Source organism: Sinocyclocheilus rhinocerous, unplaced genomic scaffold (genome assembly GCF_001515625.1).
Source record: "Sinocyclocheilus rhinocerous isolate Xijiao unplaced genomic scaffold, SAMN03320098_v1.1 scaffold4319, whole genome shotgun sequence".
Lineage (NCBI taxonomy): Eukaryota > Metazoa > Chordata > Actinopteri > Cypriniformes > Cyprinidae > Sinocyclocheilus > Sinocyclocheilus rhinocerous.
The window spans coordinates 362238-384469 of record NW_015658510.1 but is presented as its reverse complement, the minus strand read 5'-3'; the positions used below and the strand labels follow the sequence as shown (position 1 = coordinate 384469).

Sequence of the window (22232 nt, the reverse complement as noted above, 5' to 3'; positions counted from 1 at the left end):
AGTCCGTTTGTATCCTATTATTTGATTTGCTCTTGTCGCTTATGACAGAACAGATCATATATATATATATATATGAAGAGTTTGGTTCCAAAACTCAATAAATCCATTTAGATTAATTTGAGTAAAAATGTGTTTGTTTGTTTTTTTTTACCAAGAAAGTGGCAAGATGAAAACCACTATTTTCTGTTTCAAACTTTCACATAGCATCTTTAGGTTATAATAACATAAATTCAAATCCAGATTTTGATTTTCAAAGATTTATTATAAACACTGATAATTTTTTCACAAAATGCAATAAATCCATTGAATCAATATAAAAGTTATTTTTCAAATTGAAAATACACAACAAAGTAGGGTTGCTCCACACATGACAGCCTCTGAACTTGGTCAATACTAATCTTATTACATGTGGGATGTTGCTGAAGCGTCTTCTAAAATCCAGATACTACATTTGCAGCATTTATCAAATTCACGGATAGTTGTGTATGCATTTGTTGATCATCTCGGGACTAGTTTAGAGCTCTTTACTCTTTACTGTCGCTGGTGTTCGAGCTGTAAGTGTTTCCGGTGCGACTCAATGAAGGCTCGAGCGCCGCCTGCAGGACGCGACGCCACGCGACGCCGACAACGCGTCATTTACCCGCGACGAGCCTGCGAAGAGATGGCTTCGATTCAGAAGGGGAAGAGGGTGGTAAATCAAGAGGATTTACGGCGGTTTATGAAGGAGAAGAAACTATCGAGCGAGCGACAGAAACGCGTTGACTCGCCGCACGCCAAATACAACAGTCTGGGTCAGCTGAGCTGCGCGCTGTGCAACGCGCCGGTGAGGAGCGCGCTGCTCTGGCAGACACACGTGCTGGGAAAACAGCACAAAGATAAAGTAAGCCAGCTGAAGAACAGAGACAGCACCGAAGCAGCGGCAGCATCTTCATCATCCTCCGCGCTGAAGAGGCCCGCGCCGGAGCCCGCGTCTACATCCGGGAAACGCGCGAAGCTGCCGCTCACCGGAGGCGCAGGTGAGACTCGAACCTTCAGCGTCACAATCATAAGATCTATATGTGCAAATGCGACAGTATCAGCACGTGTTTCATACGTGTTCACCTGCATTAAGATCCGTTCAGCTCTACAGGTGTAAACCACTGTTGCCAACTCTCGCGAGACAAATAAGCAACGCAGCTTCAAAAACAAGCCCAATATTTTTTTGATGATTTATTATCATCAGTATTATTTATTACCAATAAATGAGCCTGCAACATATTAAACTGAAACCACTCTTTTATCTGAAAAGCAAAAACAGAAGTTATTTTACAAAAATCAGCAAACTGCAACAAAGTGAGAACAGAACTCATCTCCAGTCAGCTGCGAGCAGAACAGGATTGGAGAAAAACACTAGAGCTTCAAAGGGGAGCTGTAACATAGCCACCTATTTATAGCTACTAAAATATAGGTTATTCTAACCATATTTACTCTTAGTATTAGTATAGGCCTACTTGTTTTTTAGTACAGCCCGTGATAATTAATACATTACAAAAACATTGTACAAATTAAAAATTAGGCTAAAAGAAAGTCATCCCACTCCTCTACGTCTACTTCTATCATCGCTTGGATTACTGCGTCACGCGCCGCCTTTTTGAACGTGATTTGAACATTTGGCAGATTACGCTGCAGCACTTATATTATTGCACTGGTTGGCTGTTAACTGCGAGCAGACAGAGTGTCCATCAATGCACTGGAGAATACGGCCAACATAAATAAAGAAACGAAGTTGCTTGTCAGATTTCCCTAACAAGCAACCATATTTTTTAAAATAAGCCCAAAAAACCGCAACCGGGATTTTTTCACGCAACTTTACAAAAAAAAGAAGCCTAAAGTTGCGTATAATACATGGACTTGCCAACTCTGGTGTAAACGGGGTCAAAACGCCTGTGATCTGACCTTTGACCCCACTCAGAATACATCATAGTTTCTGCATATAGCCTAATTATTCATCTGTCTGCTCTATAAACATGTTTCTTTTTCTTCCGGTTGCTGGGTTCAGTTGAATATATCTTAATGTATATTTCTGAATATATATCAAGTAGATTTTTTAGTTTCAGAGTTTTCCAGAAGTCGCTCGTCCACACGATCAGGCCTGAAAACTCTTAAATCACTGCAGTAAACATCATAAACGCTCACTGAGATGATTCAGAGAAGTCTGACGTGAAGTTCTCATGCTGTTCTTCTGGCACATCCCAGCGCTCACTGCTGCTCTAAACCGCTCATCATCTCACTGCAGCTTTACTCACGTGAACCGCACACAGCACTGATGTATATGAGTATAATATGCATCACATGACTAAACACACGTCAGCGTTTCACAGTCCAGACTAAACTCGCATTGATCCATGTGGGAGAGCGTCTTCAAAACAAAAAAGCCGTCTCAGTGTTGATGACAGGCTAAAACACAGGGAAGAGGTGCGTCTTCAGATGCAGGTTCAGGTTTCGTTGTGTGTTTGAGCCTCTAAACGGCTCTGGTGTGGGTCTGTTTGAGATGAATGAAGTGTGTGTGATGTGAACAGGTGCCGCGGGAGGACAGCCGGAGGAGACGGCCTCGTCTTCACGTCAGTCTGCGGGTCTGGGGCTCCTCGCTGGACTCTACGGTGATGATGATGATGATGAAGAAGCTAAAGACGGCGTCCCGGCCGCTGGTCTCCCGGTAGATTTCTTCGACAGCAGCGGCGTCTCCTCCGTCTCTCACTCCGGCTCAGTGTCCAAACCGGACGACGGCGAGGAGAGCACCACAGAGAGGAAGGACCACGCGGCCGAAGCCTTACCGGAGGGCTTCTTCGACGACCCGGTGCGCGACGCTAAAGTGCGTCAGGTGGACACGCCGCGAGACCAGATGGACAAGGAGTGGGAGGAGTTCCAGAAGGAGATGCGGCAGGTGAACAGCGCGTCTGACGCCATCGTCGCCGAGGATGATGAGGAGGGACGCCTGGAGCGGCAGATCGACGAGATCAACGAGCAGATCGAGTGCTTCCGGCGGGTGGAGGTGTTGCGCACCAGACAGGAGGTGAAGAGCGCGATGGAGAGAGAGAGACGGCAGAGAGCCGAGGCGCAGCCAGACGCTGGCGAGGAGGAGGAGGATGAGGAAGAGCTGATGCATGTGCTGACGCAGGACTGGAGGGCCAAAGGTGCTCTCGCTTAACACCTTCAGTGTTTCTCTGATGTTTCTAGTTTTGTTTGTTACTGCTTCTGTACAGAGATTTATTAAATCAGAATGCATTGTGAAGTTTTCATAAAGCACATGCGGTTCGTCTGTAGTTCTGCAGATGCTTTGATCTGCTGGTTTTTCTCCGTCTCAGATTCCTCACTCTTATTATCTCTAATCATCAGAATGGCCTGCAGCTACTTCACAACACACCTGCGAACAACACCGGCGTTATTATCAGTTCAGAGCTGGACGAGGACAATATAATATAAACAGTCAATATTTGTGGTGTGCAATGAATGATGATAAAACACAATGTATGCGTATATTTTATATGCGCAATAATTTTTTTATTCAGTTGACAGCCGTAATATACACACTTTGCATTAAGAATTAGGGAGTGTAAACATTTGAACAGGATGAAGATGTGTGTATTTTGTTAGATATTGTTTTCATACAGTACTGCCCTTCAGAAGACAAATAATATACTTGCATAATTCCCAGAAGACAAAAAAGGCCAATGTCTGACTAAAAACAGACGTAGACTGTGTCTGATCAGGGTTAAGAAGAGAACGATCGGCTCGTCTGATGATTGAGTTTAAAACGAATCCTGACAGGTCACCAATAAAGAGATGATAATAATGGGCTGTTATGATCATATTTCTTGGTTTTAGTAACGCACTCGACTGCATTCTGAACATCCACGCAGAAGCAGATCAAACACTTGAAAAAGCAATTGTTTTTATTATACCAGTAAATGTTAACCCTTTTCTCTTGTGAAATACAGAATGTTCTAATGAATACTTTCCATTTTATATCCAGAAATGATAAATGGTCAATTAAAAACTCTATACTATACGATCTATCTGAACTACAGGGGAAAATATTCAAACATTAATGGCCATTTAATGTCCAACAAGGCAAGAAAAAGTGAAAGAAACTCTTGTTGGCAACCCTAACATCACTCTATATATGAAGGGTTCATATCTTTTGTGTTCCTTGGCAATGCCTAAATACAGGACAAGAACAAGCAGAAATATAGCTACACAAACTTAAATAAAATTAGCTTTTATTCATGTTACATTAAAGAGAACATGCAAAACACATGTACATTTCGTCTGATCACACATCTTCCTACTGCTTAAAATTAGTTTCATACATAGAAATGTCCAGTTCTACAATATGTACAGCTTTTATCTGGTTTCATGAAGCGACAGTAAAGTTTGAGACATGATTTCCAAACGTCTGCAGCCCAACACAAGCGGAGTGCAGAAACCATTCACTCCACTCAGAAATAGATATATATACACACAAACATTCATGATCTCCATCCTCACCCTGTTCCTCTACAGATCAGAAACGCTTCGCACAAGCAATTACTCTCAAACATTACTTAAAAACTAAATCTGATAAAAGACAAGTGCACTGCATTATACTCTCTTAAATATCTGATGATTATATCGACTAAAAGCAGTTGTATGGATCATATTATTGCTAGATCTGACAGATCTTCATTTCCCTCAGTTCATACAGACGTCAAAATCATTCTTCAGACAGATAAATATTTAAATATGTAAGAGTGAATCTCGTGAAATCAGGTCACACTTCAAGAATCATGGGAGTATTTGTCGAAGAAAATGAAGCCTAATTGTATTAAGACTGTAAGAGGCATTAATAGATGTGAAATAAACACTGAGCATTTTCTCATGAATTTAATGCATCCAGATTTTTGCTTCTGATGAGTTTATAACTATTTTTACAGGTGAATCTCATGACAGTAATATACCAGTTTACTGTATTATTCTGCAAAACAGATTGATTAAATCAGCAGTACAAGAAAAACGAGCATGATTTATTTTTGTCATTACAGGAATGAGATTCAGGCTAAAACTGCATTAAAACAACGTCAGAAATTCACAACATCTTAATTTTCTTTTGGTAAGATATACGTCCTTTGATTTTGTGCTGATTTATGGCCTGTTCCTGACAGGTGTGTGAGATGAAGGCGTCTGAATCTTGTAATTATCTGATAATCCGGCGGGTTACGGGTCTCGTTAAGGGTTTTAAGCTACTTGATCAAACTCCGCTGAGCAGAACAAACACGTCCAGTGCGTGAGGAGCGACTCTGAGGTCAGTCAGTGTGTAAACCGCCAGCGTCGGTGAATCAGTGAATCTGACCGCTGTCCCTCCTCACTGACGCTCGTCATCAGGACTGACCTCAGCAGCCTGCAGCTCCTCCAGCGAGTCTCGCTCCGAGCCCAACACCTCCTTCAGCTCCTCAGGGGCCAGAGACGAACGGCCCCGCAGCCGCTGCTCCACATCTGACCGCAAAAGAGCAAAAGCATTCAGACGTGAGGGAACGAGTCATCTGGTGGATGAATGAACATCACAAGCACAGGAACTCAGCCAGGTCACGTTTAACCTCAAAATCAACAGCAATGTAAGAAATTAACACAAACACATCATGGCCATCTATAGTGTCTGACGTGAACCATGAGCTGGAGGATCTAGTTTAGATAAAAGAAACGAACGTAATCTAGATTTTTTAATTTCGAGCTGTCAATTTAACATCTTAACGACTGACTGCGTGATTGAGTCTATTAGAGTGCAGTGATATGAGCCTGAAGTGAGCCAATGATTCAATGACTCATTCATAAAGAGAGTCACTTGCTTCATTTCTGAATGAATTAGCCATCTGTACAAATCGGCTGAATGAATGATTCAATGACTCGCTCATTACGACAGTGGCTCGCTGCCACCTACTGGCATTTTAGTTTCATATTTAGAATATCATTTAATTTTTATAAAAATCATTTCAATATTCAATTAAAAAAACCTGAATACCCATTTATTATCATTATTTAGGCAATGCTGAATCAAAATATTTTGATTCTAAAGCTACTTTTTTGTAATGTCTATTCGATGCTTTTCTCAAAATAATGACTTTAAATGGTGTTTTTTGGGGTAATTCTCAGCCAAAACTGATGTGCGATTAATTAGATGAATTAATTGGCACATCATGTAATTGATTTGATAAAAACTTTTAATTGCTTGACATTTCTAGTTTTTGTATTTTGTGCATATGTCAAGTCACTCCTTCAGTGGACTCCTGTGAACAAGAAACGAGAAAAATAAGACTAAAAAGCAGCAGTGAGTGTGTTTAACGCACCTCTCTCAGACTCGACCCCGGGAAACGCCACGGTGCTGCGGGAGGACATCTGTGCTCGTTTATAGCGTCTGCGGGACAGAAACCTGGGGCGGCGGGAGCGTGAGGAACCTGGAGATCAGAGGAAACACACATCACTCATCACAGCTGTCCTGAGTCAGCGTAAGCTCGTGAGATCTGGAGCGGCACACATACCAGCGTCTGCGGCGTCTGCAGCGGTCTGAAGAGTCTGGAGCGGACGGACGGCCGGCGGCAGCTGCGGGAGATGAACAGCGGTCAGTTATCGGAGAAACAGCTGCTGAATGAAGCTCTGTGAGGTGCTCGTGATCTCACCGGGTCTCCTGAGGAGCTCTGCTCCAGCGCTGACACCCATCTGCTCAGGTTAGACAGCACGAATCGCACGCTCTGGATCTGCTCGCTCGACCACGACTGATGGAGCAGCAGAGAGCTGTTCAACTCCTTCACATCATCCTGAAGATACTGCAGGTCCTGTCACATCAGCATCACACAGAACACACATCACTGAGACTTCAGCTTTTGAAAGAAATGACCTGTGATTGCAAAGCCACGTTTCTACACACACTCTTCCTCAGGATGAAGCTAAAGGCCGTCAATGGTTTCTATTTACAACTTCTGCATGTTCATAAATGCTTTCATCATAACCAGCAAAGTATAAAGCTGATGTATAAGTGAATGAGAGATGCAGTGAACAGAACTGACTGACAGCTCCAGTGATTCACTTTCTGCACATCTCCTGTGTATTTCTGGAACAGGTTCGGTGGGCGGCTGCGATGCTGACCGTGATCGATGTGTTTAGGTCCGACACAGTGACGTCTGAGATTCCTCACAACACGTCTGGCAGCGGACCTCAACACATGAACGAGCGTTTACACTAAACATGTGGCGTGATCACGTGTGTTTCTGTGCTTTCAGTGATCTGATCCAATCACAAAACTGACTTTGACCTTTTCAAAGCAATATTTGTAAGTTACATGCTAATATATTTAATGTATTATTTACTTGTATTATTAATAATGTATTATTATTATCATTAATTATGAACTTATTACCATGACCCTACAGGGGACAAGTGAATGGATAGATGGATGGTTCTGATTAGTTCTGAAGCTGAGAATGAATCATTAAAAGAATCGGCTCAAAGGAGTCAGTTCTTTGTGAATCGGACTACACTGATGTGTGTTTGTTTTTGTGTGCAGCTTGCGAGGACAGAAGGATTGTGTGGTCTTCATTTATCTCAGAACATTCAACTCAGGCTGCAAAATCACACGCAGAATTCGGGTAAATATAACGCTGGAGATTCATGATCACAACAGAAGCGTTTCTCGTGAGTTTACCTGCTTCAGCGGCACACAGCTGCTGCTGATGTTCACCGGCTTCTCTCCATTCTTCAGAAATCAAGAGAAAGCATTATAAATAAGCCTCACAGTGGACACACATCAACACAATCACTCTTACTTCACATTATAAGCAGACACTGATATGAAGCACATCTCAAGAATCTAAAGCTACTAGCATGTTCTAAGGTGAACTAACCCTTAAACAAACAATAAAATACTGTTTAGTAGAAAGCAGTGTGAAACATACGGCCTTCAGCTGATCTTCTCCTTTCCTTCTCTCTTCCACGACAGACTGAATCATGGTGACGTCGTGCTGGACGCTGGTGACGGTGCTGCCGATGCTGGCCACGCTCTACACACACACACATACACACACACACAGATCAGTGTGAGCTCACGTCTGACACACGCGTGTGATCTGCCTGAAACACACCTTCTGCAGCTCCTCCACCGTCCGCGGCAGCGTGATCAGATCAGAAGCAGATTTGATGTTGGCCTTCAGATGATTGACAGCAGAATCCAGAGCACTGAGCTGAAGAGACAGCAGCTCAACATTAACTTCAATCACACTGACATCTTCAGATGAGATCACGCAACGATTCTTCACGTGTTTCAAAACCAAACTACAGTGAGAGGAAAACACTGAGAGAAGCGTGTAATTCATCTTCTGACGCACCTTCTGATTGATCTCGCTCAGATTGGACCAGAGTTTGGCCAGGCCTTTGTCTCCGCTCTCCAGCTCGTCCAGTTTCATCTGTTTGGCCTTCAGGTCCTCACTGAGCTTCAGGATCTCGTGAGATGAGAGCTTCTGACTGCTCTCCACTGTCAAACACCAACCAGACCATCATGAACATGCTTTCCAGTCTAAACAGTGGGTTAATGCTGATCACATCTGTGATGTAACATAATTCAGGCTGGTGAAAGTGTCTCTATATGAGGGTGGCTGATGACTAAGAGTGAATGACGGAAGAAGTGGAGATTATTATTATTATTATAATTATATTATTATTAAGACTAATGTGTATTTCTTTGTAATAATGTGGCTGACGAATCGTTCACCATTACAGCAGGATCATTAGTTGAGTAAATCAGCTTGATTTCATGTAGTCTTTCAGCAGCTGTAGTGTGCTCCGACGTACTAGTGTGGATCTTCTCCTTCATGGAGTCCAGGTCCTCTTTGAGGGCGATCTGCATCCAGATGAGTCCAGCGCAGGCCATGACACACGCCGCCAGAACCACGAACACACACAGCGGGTAACAGAGCGAGCAGCACCGCAGCGAGGTCCTGTCCAAACACACAACACACTGAAGCACAGCCCCAGCAGTCGCCGACGGATCACATCTTTAATATTCACTGATATTCATCTGTCACAATGCTGTAACTGAAGCCAGCACTACTCTTGTATCTCGTTCTCTCAGCTGCATCACATGACTGTCATGTTTGAAATCGTTCGTTCCTATTGGCTAGAAGCCGACTGCAAGGATCTGATTTTCTTTGCAGATGTTTTGAGTTCATAAGGTATTTCAAATCAAATCAAAATTTTGTGTCCAGTTTTGATGTATGTGGCAAGTAGGCGTGTAATGAACACTTTAGGTCAGTCCTGCTTTAGCTCCTGTTAACTTCCAGCCGGCTGTACATTATTATTGCTTATTTCAGGGCTCAGAGTCGTTTCTGTGCCAGATTTCCCTCTATTGTGTGTTACAGACCCTGTACAGCTATATCTGAGACAATGACAGCGGAAATACTTTCTTCCTAAAACAAGAAATCCAGCGGAAGAAACTGAGCTTCGTCCTCTCACTCGCACAGACTGATCCTCACACTTTAACAGTATTTATAGCTACTGAAATAGTAAAAGAGGCTGTGACTGTGAGGAACCATGAACTCGGTGCAGATCCGTGTGGAGGTGTGCCAGACCTCATCTAATGAACATACATCTGTGCTGTCGCTCTGCTTTAGTGCACGAGTTACCAACCTGCCTCACCTAGTGTTTAATTCATCCTTCCCTGATCAATCTATTCCATAAGACACAATAATAACTCAACTGCTGAGGAGATTCTTCTGATGGTCTGTATGTTTGCTAACACTTCAGATGAGTCACTAGTCGCTTATTAACATGCATATCATTATGTTTATTAGTGCTTATAAAGCACATATTAAATGTGTTATTCTGCATGATCATATACCTACAACAACTACCTTACTAGGAGTTTATTGAGGGAAAACTCGTGGTTAATAGTGTTCTCTCATCTAAAGCTTGACGGTGTGTTTTCTTCAGAACACATCTGAGCTCTTCACAGCAGAGACTGAACTGAGATCCACAACTATTACACAAGCTGCAAACCTTCACTGCTGCTGAAGAAAGAAAGAAAGATGACATGAAGAACCAGGAGATATATGTCAGTATCTGAGGTGTGAGAGAGCCTCGTCATGAAGCTCATTTCTAAGCACCTGCAGATTATCCTCTCTATAAAGCAGGTCAGCTAGCAGTCTTAACTAGCTGGTTGACACCTCAGTTGAACAGCTCTCACTCACTTCCCGAGCAGGCCGCTCCGGCCGCCGAACTGCTGCTCCTCGGAGCCGGACTCGGACTCGGACTCGGGCTCGGACTCCTCGGACTCGGGCGGCTCGGTCCGCAGCAGGCGGTGTCCGCTGCTCTGCTTGCTCTTCCTCCGGCTGCTGTCGCTCAGGCCGATGAGGGCGTTCAGATCCTTCCTCTTCTTCCTCTTCTTCTGCGGGCTCATCGCGCGGTTTGCCGTCAGTGTGAAGCGGCGATCTGAGGGACTCCACAGCTCCGCGTCAACACGGCACCCATGACATTAAACCTTTAGTTTAGATTTACTTCCTCTTTCTGTCGCGTCGGAATCTGTCGTCATGGCGCAAATATTTACATTAAACATATTATCGGTAAAGAATCAGATCTGTCTTCAGAATGAACATCCGGTCCTGACAGGAAGAGCTCCTGATTGGAGGAACACAGAAGAGCATAGATATATAGGTAGAAACCTCATTCGGCAGCGCCATCTTGCAACGGTCAACGTGACGTCGTTCACTATAATAATAAATGAATATTCGAACATACCTCAATCCTGCACAGCCGCTGGCTGTAAAAACTGCCGGGAAACGGGATAACCTTTCCCATGTGAGAATGCGAGAGAGGGGCGGAACCACTGATATGTAAGGATTGTGGAATCTTTGAATATTCATTGATTATTATTATTATCATCGAATGAGGCATCTACGTATAGACCCTATGCAGGTGGGCGTGTCGTTGTGCGGCTGACGTCATCGGGAAGTGACGCGCTCTATGCGCCTTTGCAGAACCATTGATCACAGTGTTGTTCCTAATTACATTCGAGTAAATTACACCACTGACTGTATTTACTCATCTAAACATAGACTTCAGATCACTTGGCAGAAAGCAGTTGTAACCCTCTGACAGTATTTCTGGTGTTTAGAGGAGAATCTGATGATGAATCAGGAGTGATGCTTAACATCTCTGACCTCTGTGCTTTTATATGTTTTTGTCTCTGAGGTGTGTTAATTTTTAATCTATTTGGTTAAATATAACGAACTCATTCAGGCGAGATTCAGCTGTAACCGCTCAATAACTCTGTGCTGCTGTAAGCCAGAGCTAAATGACTAACACATGAGAGACAGCCTTTCATTTTCATAGCTACATCTCTTTAATTCATTGGCTTTATGCCAGTCATTTGACGTGAACATCAGGAAGGAACCGGTTTTTAATAAAGCCTGTGACAGTCTCACGGCTGATCTTCGACTGGGAACACAAGCTGAGGATCTCTGTCCTCACAGCGAGACCTCCACCCTCAAGTCCATCTGAAAAGTCTAACCCTTCAGTAAAACAGATGAGAGCGGGTCATCCTAAAACATGGTCACTTTTTGAAGAAGCCATCAGTAAAGCCAGCAGATGTGTGTGGTGCAGCTGCTTCACACTCACAATCACATCTGCTGCAGTATTTGGTTTTTAATGTACTTAAGTATTAAAAGTACTAATCGGTGACTGTTTTTGTACATTTTAACTTTTGTTTTAATTTTTATATAATCCTACTACTCAAAATACCTACATATATAAAATACACACGTGTGTGTGTGTGTAGAGCATTTATTTTTATAGTATAAGGGACAAAATGATGAATGTAGTGAAATAAAAGTCAGTTTCTCAAAATAAAAATACTCCGATAAAGTACAGATAATTGAAAAATGTACTGAAGTACAGTAACGAAGTATAAAAAAATGCTTTGTTGCTGTCCTCCACTGCCATTGTTTCCAGCAGAGGAACATTCGCCACAGAGCCAGCAATACTCGCTGTGATCTGATGAGGTTTGCAGCTCATTCTCCAGAGCAGCAGCTTAAAGAGGCTCTGTGACTCAGACGCTTTGCTCAGAGCTTTCTTACACTGTATGATTATCCAGGCTTCTTACAGCCGTATTAGCCTGAACCTTTGCTTTAAAGCAACAATATATTTATGTTTTGTGATATAAAATTATTCTATTGCATGTAATGTATGGTTTACTGTGATATTAATGTGATTTTATGTGTATGATAATTACAGATTCAGTCTGTTCCACTGCAAGGAAAGTCATACGGGTTTGTAACGACTTGAGGGTCAGAATACACTATAAATAAAACAAAATTAATGCAACACTTTGATTATTTATGTTTTATTTATGATTGTCTGAAAGTTTGTGGCACATAATTAGAAAAAAACAATTCCAACTGCATAAGCCTCAGTGCTGAACAGAAGGTTTGAGGGGTCTGTGCAGGTTTAGCGCCCAGTGTCTTCACATCTCCAGTGTAACTGAGCTCAGAGTCGCTTCGCTTCACTTCAGTTCAGTTCTCACAGCGTCTCAGAGGCGGTTGCGCGCGGGTCCTAACCCCGGCGGCGGGCCGCTGCACTGCGGAGGCTGCTGGTGATGCTGGGAGCGTCTGGAGCCGCGCTGATGCTGGGATCTGCTCTGCGTCCAGCGTTTCGGAGCCGGTAACGCCTCACACAGATGAGAACACGTGGTGATTCCGCAGAACAGAGTCTCATCGGCCTGCGAGGAGCCCTCAGAGCTGCCGTCGGACATCACGTCTCTGCCGTCTGGACGAGGGCCCGTCTCCAAACCCAGAGGACCGATGGTGGTCTGGGGAATCCCGTCTGCGAGCGGTGGAGCGGCCAGCGTCTCTGGACCTTTGCTGAGCTTCACTTTGTGTTTCTTCTGTAAGAAATAGAAGCTGACTGTAAAGATGTTGCAGTTTTCCGGGTTTATTACCCCTAAAAACCAAAGTCTACAACAATTCATCAACAATGAAACACCCGTCGTACTTTTCTACTAACTTGACAATCTTCCCACTGCTTAAAGCTGTTGGTTTCTCCTGAACCGCCTGAAATAAAGAGCAACAATAGCCAGAGTTTTACATCCACAGCAGGAAAAACATGTTTGTCTCTGCAAACTTCACTGCCAACAGTGTGTCTGATCTCTAAACAGCACAGCATCTCAACACACACGATCTGATGAGGTTTGATCACAGCACTATCTGAATGCATCACGAACTCACCGTCAGGCATCTGGAGGGACGAGAGTGACGGCGGATCAGAGGCTCTGCGTCTCAGCAGCACGGGTTCACCATCAGACGGCTCTCTGGAAACACAACAACATCACATGCTCATTCAGACACAGATCACATGAGTCCTGCAGCAGGAGCTCGTCACTCACACACAGCTGCTGGACTGTAAACCCCTGACGGAAGAGCTCGTCTCCTCACCTCTCTGGGCAGCAGGATCTCTGGGAATCGACGGCAGGACTCTCTGATATCTGACGATAGTTCACACAGATCAGCAGCCACAGAAGAACACAGAGAAGCAGACACAGCAGGATGTAGCTCTGCCTGTCAGACACCTGCAGAACACAGCAGCAGCAGCAGCAGCATCACCATCATCCTCATCATCCTCATCACGGGCTCTCAGCCACAGGCGTCTCATTCATCCATCTCGGTTCATAAAGTGCTGTCATTTCTGAACAGAGCTGCACAGTCTTATCAGCAGTCAATGTGTTATCGGCTGATAGCTGGGAAAATTCAGTTATAATCAGCTTTCACCGATAAGGGAATTTGCACTGATATTTTCAGCGATAATTTCTTCTGGTAAATTTGTGCTAACAGAGAATCTGTGATTACTTGCATCTCTCATGAAAATCACTTCAACATCTTTGCACTGCAATGCATTCATTGTTAGCTCATTTTAATCAATCATCTGCTGTAAATAAAAGATATGATATTTTAAATATTCTGTTATGCATCACAATGAAACATGGTCCACGACACGAGACACAACACTAATGTAATATCATTTAATAAAGCAGCATAATATCTGTTATACAGTCACACTGCTTCTGGTGATCAGTTTCTAATTAAAACAGCAGATTCATTTCAGTCGGTGATATCGATGGATCCCTGTTCCTGCAGGCTTACTGCAGAAGTGTTTTGTGATTATTAACTGACAGTGAACAGGCTGATCACCTCTCGCTGCAGTCGACTCACGCTGACAGACAGACTGAGCACAAGCTGCGTCATGTTCTCCAGCTGAGCCTGCAGAGCCTGGATGGAGTCCGTCTGCCTCTGATCCTGAAATCACAGCATACACACGGCTCAGAGAAACACAGAAACATACGACACTGAGACGGAGAACAGGAAAACTGTGTGCTGATGCCGATCTTCACGTCATCATGTCTAAACAGACTCTCCACAGGAGGAACCTGGACTGAACGAACTAATCCAGATTTGTTTGAATGAATTTAGACTCGAGACGTCTCTGACCTGCTCCTCGGCCATTCTGGAGGTGTTCTGAAGCTTGATGATGGTTTTGTTAAAGGCTTTCTGCATCTCCTCCACCTGCTTTCTGTATCTGGACCAATGAAACACAAGCAGATTCACTAAAGGGAAAAAATAACCAAAATCTCATATCACATTAACAGTATACATTACAATAGAGTTATTCTGAGTCTCAGTGGCACACACCTTTGGCTCAGCTGCTCCAGGTAGCGTCCGCTGAGCGACATGTTCATCTCCAGCACCTTGATGCGATTGTTGAGCCTCATGAAAACAGACTCTTTCTGATTGGAGCCGTGTGCGTGCGCGTCGCTGGAGTTCTGCGTTTCTGTGTAGATCTGCTCAATATGAGCGCTGCTTTCATCATCGAAGAGCTCCTTGCGTTTGGACTCTGCTGACCCTGTGAACCCGTCTGAGGGATGAACGGGATGATCCGGCGTCAGCGCTTCACCGGGGACTGCTGGTTCATCCACAAGAGCGGATACAGAGGAGAGCTGAGACTCGTCTGCTGTATTCATGGAAACAGTAGGAGTTGAAATGTCATTTTCAAGGCTGACCTGCTCTGATGAGACCGACAGCAGCTCACGAGCGACCTGATCTCTCCTCAGTGCAGCAGAGGTGGTCATGACGTCTGAGAGCGTCTCAGGATTGGGTTTCTCGCTGGACTCACTCAGACCATCAGTGCTCTGCTGAGGAACTGTGGCTGTAAGGCACTCGGTGGCAGACGGACACATCAGCTCAATGGGCTGCGTGGCTCTGGAGGACAGAGAGTCAGCAGAAACCAGCCTGAGCAGATCTGAAGTCAGACTGGGAGCAAGATCTCGGGCGTGAATGACAGGACTCTCCGGCTCCTCTGTGACTGTGGTTATAGCTGGGGTCATGACGGCTGGAGCAGCGTAAGAACGTGAGCTCGGCTTCCTCTTCTGGATAAAGTCTGGAGAGGAGCAGCGCTGCAGAAGGTGCTCTTGAAGCGAGACTCTGTGTGAACGGGAGCAGGCAGATTCAGAGTGCACTGTGTTTTCATTCACATGATCCGTTTCAGACACGTCTGTGATTCTCCCAGAGGACCGATCCGGCTCGTCCTCGGCGTCGGGCAGCAGAGTGACGATCTGCTCTACGTCAGGCGTGGTTTGGACCGGAGCGTCTCCAGCAGCGTCAGTGAGCGGCGGGGTGCGTGCCGCTGCCGTCTCTTGAGTAATGCTGGCGGTTTCTGTGATCCCGACGACATCAAGCGGATCCGCCGCCACAGTCACCGGCCTGAACAGAGAAAACACCTTTAGCTGTGCTACATGAACAGGTCAAGCCTGCACCGCCCGGCGGGTTCTGTCGGATCAGTGCGTCACATCTGTCAGCATCTGGTGCTGTGGGTCGGTGCTCGATTTCACTGATTGAACAGTACTGTAATCGGTCGACTGTCACCAATGGTCTGCGTCTGTCTTTGCCGTGTGAATTAGCCTCAACATGGTGCATTAACATAATATGATGTAATATGGGCTAGGCTCCAATATTTACACTCACCAAATGCAAAATTCAAAAGTAAAAATAGGCTTTAAGTTGAGTTTTGATCGACTGTCGATCCATAGATTCTGCTTCGTCACAGGTTAAGAGTCTGGGTGTTGTCCTTGATAGCACAACATCCATGTTAATAACTGGCTCTGTATATTTTCATTTACATAACATCAATCATCTTCATCCCTCTCTTACATCATTCTCACACATGCTCTGGTCACTGATTACTGCAATGCTCTCCTCTCTGGTCTTCCTTCTAAACTTCTTGATCAACATCAGCTAGTCCAGAATTCAGCTGCATTAATCATTTCTAGAATTCCCTGTATTGAACACATTTCTTCAACACTTGCACTGGCTTCTGGTTAAGTATTGAACTGATGTTGAATTTTACCTACAAGGCTCTCAGTAATCTGACTCTCAGCTCTCTGATCCTCGTACTCTTAGATCTTCCTCATTCACTTTTCTCGTTCTATCATGTATTCGTCTGAACACTATGGAGACTTTAGTTCTGCTGCCCCTCATTTATGGAATTCTCTGGATATTAGAAACAGTGTTAGTCTTCATACTTCTAAATCTCATCTCAGAACTCACCTGTTTATGACTGCGAAAGACTATCCTCCAGTGTCTGCTTATTATATTATAGTATTGTAATGTTGTTAGTATTGAAGTTTTCTAGGATGATATTTGTGATAAGATTGTAAGGTGACCTTGAGTGCTGTGAAAGGTGGCTATAAATAAAATGTTTTTTGTATTATTATTATATTGTTGGCAGCTTTACTAGGAGCTGCAACATTATATACCGAATGACAGTGTGATTTTAAAAAAAAAACACCATCTAATAGCAAACATTAATGAGCACTCACTCAATGTCTTAATGTCTTTTACCGTCAGACATTTATGTGGGATGCTTACATGTGTCCTGCAGAAAGTTTCCCAGAAAGAACCACTACATGAAAATGTGAGGAACGAACGTGTGAAAGGTGCCACTTCAGAGACAAATATTGAAAATAACATCACTAAAAATAATGCAAAATATGATTTCATGTCTGTCACGTACCCAGTGGATGCAGCGGTGTGGATCGATCCAGGAGGGAAAACCACTTCTGTCATGTTTAAGCCTTCAGTGGAAGAGTTTCCTGAAAAACAGAAACACACTCTCATGATGAACAGACGTGTTATTAGGTGACATCAGGAGGAGGTGAGGCGGATCAGACCTGCTGTGGTCTCTGGAGGTCCCCCCAGCACACTGGCAGCAATGTTGTTGACCATAGTGAGAAGAGCATCTGAAAGCACAAGACATCATCAGTTTATCCCAGCGGCCGTGGCACGTCTGCCTCCTTCATCAGTCCTCAGGATCTCACACACAAACACAGCTGTGAATGATGATCTCACTGACCTTTGGCAGATCCGATCAGGTTTTTGGAGGATTTCTCATCTACTGGCACATAATCAGGAGGCTGATCTAAACATTCAGACAGAGATACGACACTGTTGATGCATCTCTGACACCACCTTCAGACTGAAACAAACAGCAGTTTTCCTGCAGACAGTGAGCGTTACCGTAATCATGCTCATCTTGAACGTGCATCTGTCTGTCTGATGGCTCGGAGTTCATCTCATACTCCTCCATCATACTAGTGCCAAAAACCCTTCAGAAACACAGTGAGAGGCACAGAGAGTGTCAGCATTCACTATTACTGTCAATCACACCGTCACTCAATATCTGAAAGGTCGAGATCTGTTCAGAGCAGCATCAGTGAGTGTCTGAGTGAGTTTCATCAGACCTGATCAGACTGAGAGGACAGAAATGTTCTGAGCCGAAGTGTGACAGCAGCTCCACCTGCAAACAAGACAATACCTCACTTATTCATGTGCGTTCAACAGAGCAGCAATTCAAATCACACAAACATCTGAATGTCAGCTTTAATCGTCACTTGTTGTCAGCTGTAAAGATCAGCATCTGAAGCAAAACCAGGCTGAGATCAAACGAGAGAAAACAGCACAGACATTCACACACATTTCACTCGTCTGTGATGCACTGGTGACGTAATGGAGAAACCTGCTGGGCTGATCTGTCTAACCCTAACCTAAGCACGAGGACTTAACTAGAGGGATTGAGCACCTACAAAATGTTGATCTGCTGCTATGAACCATGGGATGGCATTACAGTGTCAAATCACAGAAGATGAGCTTCTAAGGAAGTGTGTTCAAACACCAGTCCACTCAAAGCATTCATCCACTCAGAGTAAAGAGAACGGCTAACCTTAATGTATTTGGTGAATATCTGATGAAACGGGAAGAGAAGAGAGAGAAAGAGCTGAGACGAGGTGCACAGACTCCACTGACCTCACACTCTCGCTCACCTTGATGTATTTGGCAAACAGATGCTCATCCAGAGGAAAACTCTGCACCGTCCGCTCATCTCGCGCATGAAACGTCCCGAGCTTCACCCACTTTTTGTTTGGATATCTGAGTACAAACAAGTTCTGAAACTATCATAAACATACACATACAAACAGATGTGCTGCATGTCAACTAAAAATGTTAAACTACAAAAATGACATCACAAAACTTTTTTTTTAATGAAATTCAAAAATAAAAAAGTAAATACATAAATAAAGATATAAATAAAGAGGCAGTCTGTAATAGAGCCCATAAGAGCTGACCTGTCACTGATTGAGACTAGGAAGTCTTTGGGGTTAGAGGAGAAGATCTCAAAGTTAGCGATGTCCAGCTGCTTGACCTGAATGGGCTGACAGAGCTCAATGATGAACCTGTGCAAACACAACGATGAAGACCACAGAGCTTCTGCTGAAATCACCCATCACTGCTGACAGAGTACTCTTCGTTTCATTAACAGTCATATACAGGTGCATGAGGAATAACACAGATCCTGCTCTTATCTGTCTGTCGAGGCACTAAACAGGCTTTTGTGAGTGGAGCGATGGTGGATTTAACACTGCAAACATGATCATCTTCAGAAAATAATCACAGCCACATAAAACAATCATCACACAGAATAGTTTTGCTTGACGTTAAAGCAGTCTAATCAGCTCACCAGATCTTGTTATTGCAGGGATTCAGCATGTACATGTCCATGTTCTCCATCAGAATAGCTGAAGTGCTCTGGAAAATAGAAATACAGCACGATTCATCATGCTTTCAGATGCTTAATCGATTCTCTTATTGACCTGATTTAGACAAAAACTTACATAAGACATGAATAATATTCTAATGAAAAACACTACAATTTGTAATTTTGCTTTGGTATCCAGTCCCTGTCTCACAGTAACTCAGTGACAAACACAGACATGCTGATGAACCTTGGCCTCGGGGTTGGAGGACAGGATCTTGGCTCCACACTCCACGGAGGCGTAGTTGGTGACGGTCTGCTGCAGCTTCTTCCCCGCAGCAAGAGGGCCGTCAGAAAGGTGTGTGATCTGACCTGATGGACAAACACTGTCAGCGAGAGCAGGACCGGTGCTAAAGCTCCTGTCACAACAGAACTCACTCTTCTCGTTCTCCACCTCCAGCATGATCTTGGTCCACTCCTCGAAGGTGGGGATCTCCTGCTCTCTGCAGGGCACAGACGGGTCGCTGTCTGCGGAGCTGCTGGAGCCCTGCACAGGTCAGTCGACAGAATCAGATCATGTCCAGCACTGTCATTTCATACAGATTACATTTCTAATGACACAGTGTAGACTAGAAGGAAATATGCTGACTTTTGGTATACATTTCCATCAGTTTTTAAGATTCATTTTTCATGACTTTTGCAGGTCTTTCACTGACAATAGAGACTGTTGAAATAATGCCATAATGCAAATACATCTACTCATCTACTGTGGTCATGTGCGCAGCTGTGAGTCTCACAGGAAACACCACCTGATCTTTCAGGATGTGGGAAGCGTTGGTCCTGTTCCCGGTTTGGTCTTTAATGGGTTTTCTCGACTCACGGACACTGACGCTCTCTTGAACCGCTGGAAAACTTTCATGACAGACAGACACAGATGATGAAAGCCTCAGACTGAGAAGGAATCAACTTGTCAATTCTGATTCTTTCAGATGAACAGACAAAACCGATTCTTTACACTCGTCTCATGCATTGATCAGACGTTCTCAGAGCTGTTTAACTGAAATTCCTTACCTGCTGAGCTGAGGGTCGTAGCGCAGGTTTTCTGCAGCGTCGCATGCAGCTGTACACGCATCTGTGATGCCGCTTTCAGCAGAGCAGGAGTCTGAAGCTGTGCAATCCCTGAACACACACACCACGTCAGTCCATCGCACACACACACACACACACACACACGAGCACGTATCATCACGTGTAGCATGTTCACGTGTCACTATTCATGTCAAACTCGTCTGCTGTCCATTATAGAGTTCACGGATTAAACTGACACAAACGTCTGCAAAGGTTTTTAAACAACAATTTCAGGAATCAAGAATCTAATTAACCCAATCACAGCCGCAGAACCAGTTTAACCAGTCTGACCCGCGTCACATCAGTCACTGTGGAGAAATGAACGGAGAGGTTTCTCTGTCCTGCTGATCCTACTAACATCACCTGTAAAATCACTACTGTCTCAGCAACAGACTTTACTTTGCAGAATTAATTAGAAGAAAAATAAAAATCTCTGATCACAAGCACGAGTCTCTATGTACAATAACCAGTCAATACCACAGCCTTGATCTGCTGGAGCCCGTCTGCTAGAGCAGTGAATACACTCATTAACCAGCAGACCAGAACACACACACACACACACACACACACTCACACTCACACTCACACACATCTCTCCATAGGCATAATGGTTTTTATACTGTACAGACCGTATATTCTATTGCCCTACACCTAAACCTACCCTTTACAGGAAACTTTGTGCATTTTTAGATTTTCAAAAAACTTCAATCTGTGTGATTTATTAACTTGTTTACCCGTGGGGACCTCAATTTAGGTCCCCACCGTGACACGAGTCCCCATGAGTCTGTGTGTATTCAGGTTTAAGTCCCCACCAGAATAGAAAAACAGGTACACACTCTCTCTCTATCTATCTATCTATCTATCTATCTATCTATGTAAGGCCTATAAATCTTCAATCTTAGGACCTTTTAAATTGAGTAAAAATTCAAAACTTTTTGAATTTCTTTGAATCCCAATTCATTTTAATTCCACTCCCTTACATTCAACTACAAATTCCATTCTACGTCATGTTTGCTACGTCAGTTCACATTCAGGATTGAGGAGTCTGAATGAACTCCTGATGAGCGGGACTGACCGGCAGGAGACGCACTCGGACGAACCGCACACATGAGGAGCGGCAGATACTGGAGTGATGTGTGTGATCCGCGAGGAAACCGAGGAAGACTCCACATCACTGATGAAGATGTTCTGCTCATCGCTCCCATCAATCACCGGCTGTTAACAAAACCACACACAGACGACAGCTGTAAGTCACTGCGGAGGAAAACATCTACATAAACATACATGAGGAGAATCCATCACATATATATATATATGTGTGCGTGACATTATAACAGCCTGTAGCAGCACACGTGTGTCTGACCTGGTGACTGACCGCTCGTGTGGTCAGTGTGTGTGTGTGTGTCTGCTCTGAACAATGGCCATGTTGAACAGGAAACCTGCACAGAGAATCAATGTGTCAGTCTCATGACAAAAACACTAGATGAGCAGATGAAGATGATTTATTTGCATTATGGCATTATTTCAACAGTCTTACAGTCATTATAGTTCAGGGCCTGAAACAGACTTCATTTTCCTTTTGTAAAGTACAGTAAATTGAAATTATTGTTTTTCTTTGAGGTGAACCTCAAAATATAACAATAAAAATACAAAAGCTGCCATTAATAGGTATTTTAGATTAAATATGCTGATGACTTTAATGTTAAAATTACTTGATATTGAGAGACCCAAATCACATTCACAGAGCAGATATTAATCTAATGGAGCTTCCCCTGATTCAGCAGTGAATGTTATTCATACAGTGCTTCCTGTTACTCGTCTCTGTGAATCCAAAGTTCGTCATATACAGATACATGTGTCACAATCACACACACACACAGAATATCACTCACACACACACACACACACACACACACACACAATATCACTCACTCACACACACACACACACACACACACACAGAATCTCTCACACAC

General features: G+C 43.9%; 3 protein-coding genes across 8 annotated transcripts in view; 1 reads left to right on the top strand and 2 right to left on the bottom strand.

Annotated features, from left to right (window-relative positions):
* Positions 1-540: 540 nt before the first annotated feature.
* znf830 (zinc finger protein 830) lies at positions 541-11186 on the top strand. 3 transcript variants are annotated; one of them, XM_016530627.1, is made up of 3 exons: positions 541-586; positions 617-1016; positions 2559-5281. In XM_016530627.1, the coding sequence occupies exons 1-3, from the start codon at positions 578-580 to the stop codon at positions 3185-3187; spliced, it is 1038 nt and encodes a 345-aa protein (XP_016386113.1). In that variant the 5' UTR covers positions 541-577; the 3' UTR covers positions 3188-5281. The 3 variants fall into 3 exon arrangements, 2 of the variants coding, with proteins under 2 accessions (XP_016386113.1, XP_016386112.1); XR_001637798.1 differs by adding an exon at positions 11176-11186 and having other exon boundaries at positions 553-1016; positions 2559-3557; XM_016530626.1 differs by having other exon boundaries at positions 553-1016.
* On the bottom strand, positions 4886-10695 carry efcab14 (EF-hand calcium binding domain 14). 3 transcript variants are annotated; one of them, XM_016530622.1, is made up of 11 exons: positions 10524-10695; positions 10248-10488; positions 8854-8999; positions 8391-8536; positions 8148-8246; positions 7962-8066; positions 7712-7762; positions 6690-6845; positions 6552-6618; positions 6360-6467; positions 4886-5511 (listed from the first exon to the last, which is right to left on the bottom strand). In XM_016530622.1, exons 1-11 carry the CDS (start codon positions 10525-10527, stop codon positions 5381-5383), a joined length of 1254 nt encoding a protein of 417 aa, XP_016386108.1. In that variant the 5' UTR covers positions 10528-10695; the 3' UTR covers positions 4886-5380. The 3 variants fall into 3 exon arrangements, with proteins under 3 accessions (XP_016386108.1, XP_016386110.1, XP_016386111.1); XM_016530624.1 differs by having other exon boundaries at positions 6552-6612; XM_016530625.1 differs by having other exon boundaries at positions 10248-10695.
* Positions 11187-12410: 1224 nt separating the features above from the next.
* The window catches only part of LOC107722320 (SUN domain-containing ossification factor), a 10923-nt gene continuing 1101 nt past the window's right edge, over positions 12411-22232 (bottom strand). Inside the window, exons 2-22 of one of the 2 annotated variants that reach the window (XM_016530631.1) lie at positions 21620-21695; positions 21332-21471; positions 20200-20307; positions 19938-20040; positions 19567-19675; positions 19379-19500; positions 19114-19181; positions 18722-18829; positions 18419-18524; positions 17840-17895; positions 17616-17704; positions 17452-17517; positions 17270-17338; positions 17113-17191; positions 14736-15803; positions 14535-14622; positions 14238-14342; positions 13485-13618; positions 13278-13360; positions 13045-13103; positions 12411-12937 (exon numbers count right to left, since the gene is read on the bottom strand). In XM_016530631.1, the coding sequence (XP_016386117.1) occupies positions 12584-12937; positions 13045-13103; positions 13278-13360; positions 13485-13618; positions 14238-14342; positions 14535-14622; positions 14736-15803; positions 17113-17191; positions 17270-17338; positions 17452-17517; positions 17616-17704; positions 17840-17895; positions 18419-18524; positions 18722-18829; positions 19114-19181; positions 19379-19500; positions 19567-19675; positions 19938-20040; positions 20200-20307; positions 21332-21471; positions 21620-21695 (3190 nt within the window). In that variant the 3' untranslated portion in view covers positions 12411-12583. Of the gene's footprint in view, positions 12938-13044; positions 13104-13277; positions 13361-13484; positions 13619-13640; positions 13787-14237; positions 14343-14534; positions 14623-14735; positions 15804-17112; positions 17192-17269; positions 17339-17451; positions 17518-17615; positions 17705-17839; positions 17896-18418; positions 18525-18721; positions 18830-19113; positions 19182-19378; positions 19501-19566; positions 19676-19937; positions 20041-20199; positions 20308-21331; positions 21472-21619; positions 21696-22232 lie in introns of those variants that run through there. The other variant, XM_016530632.1, reaches the window with a different exon arrangement.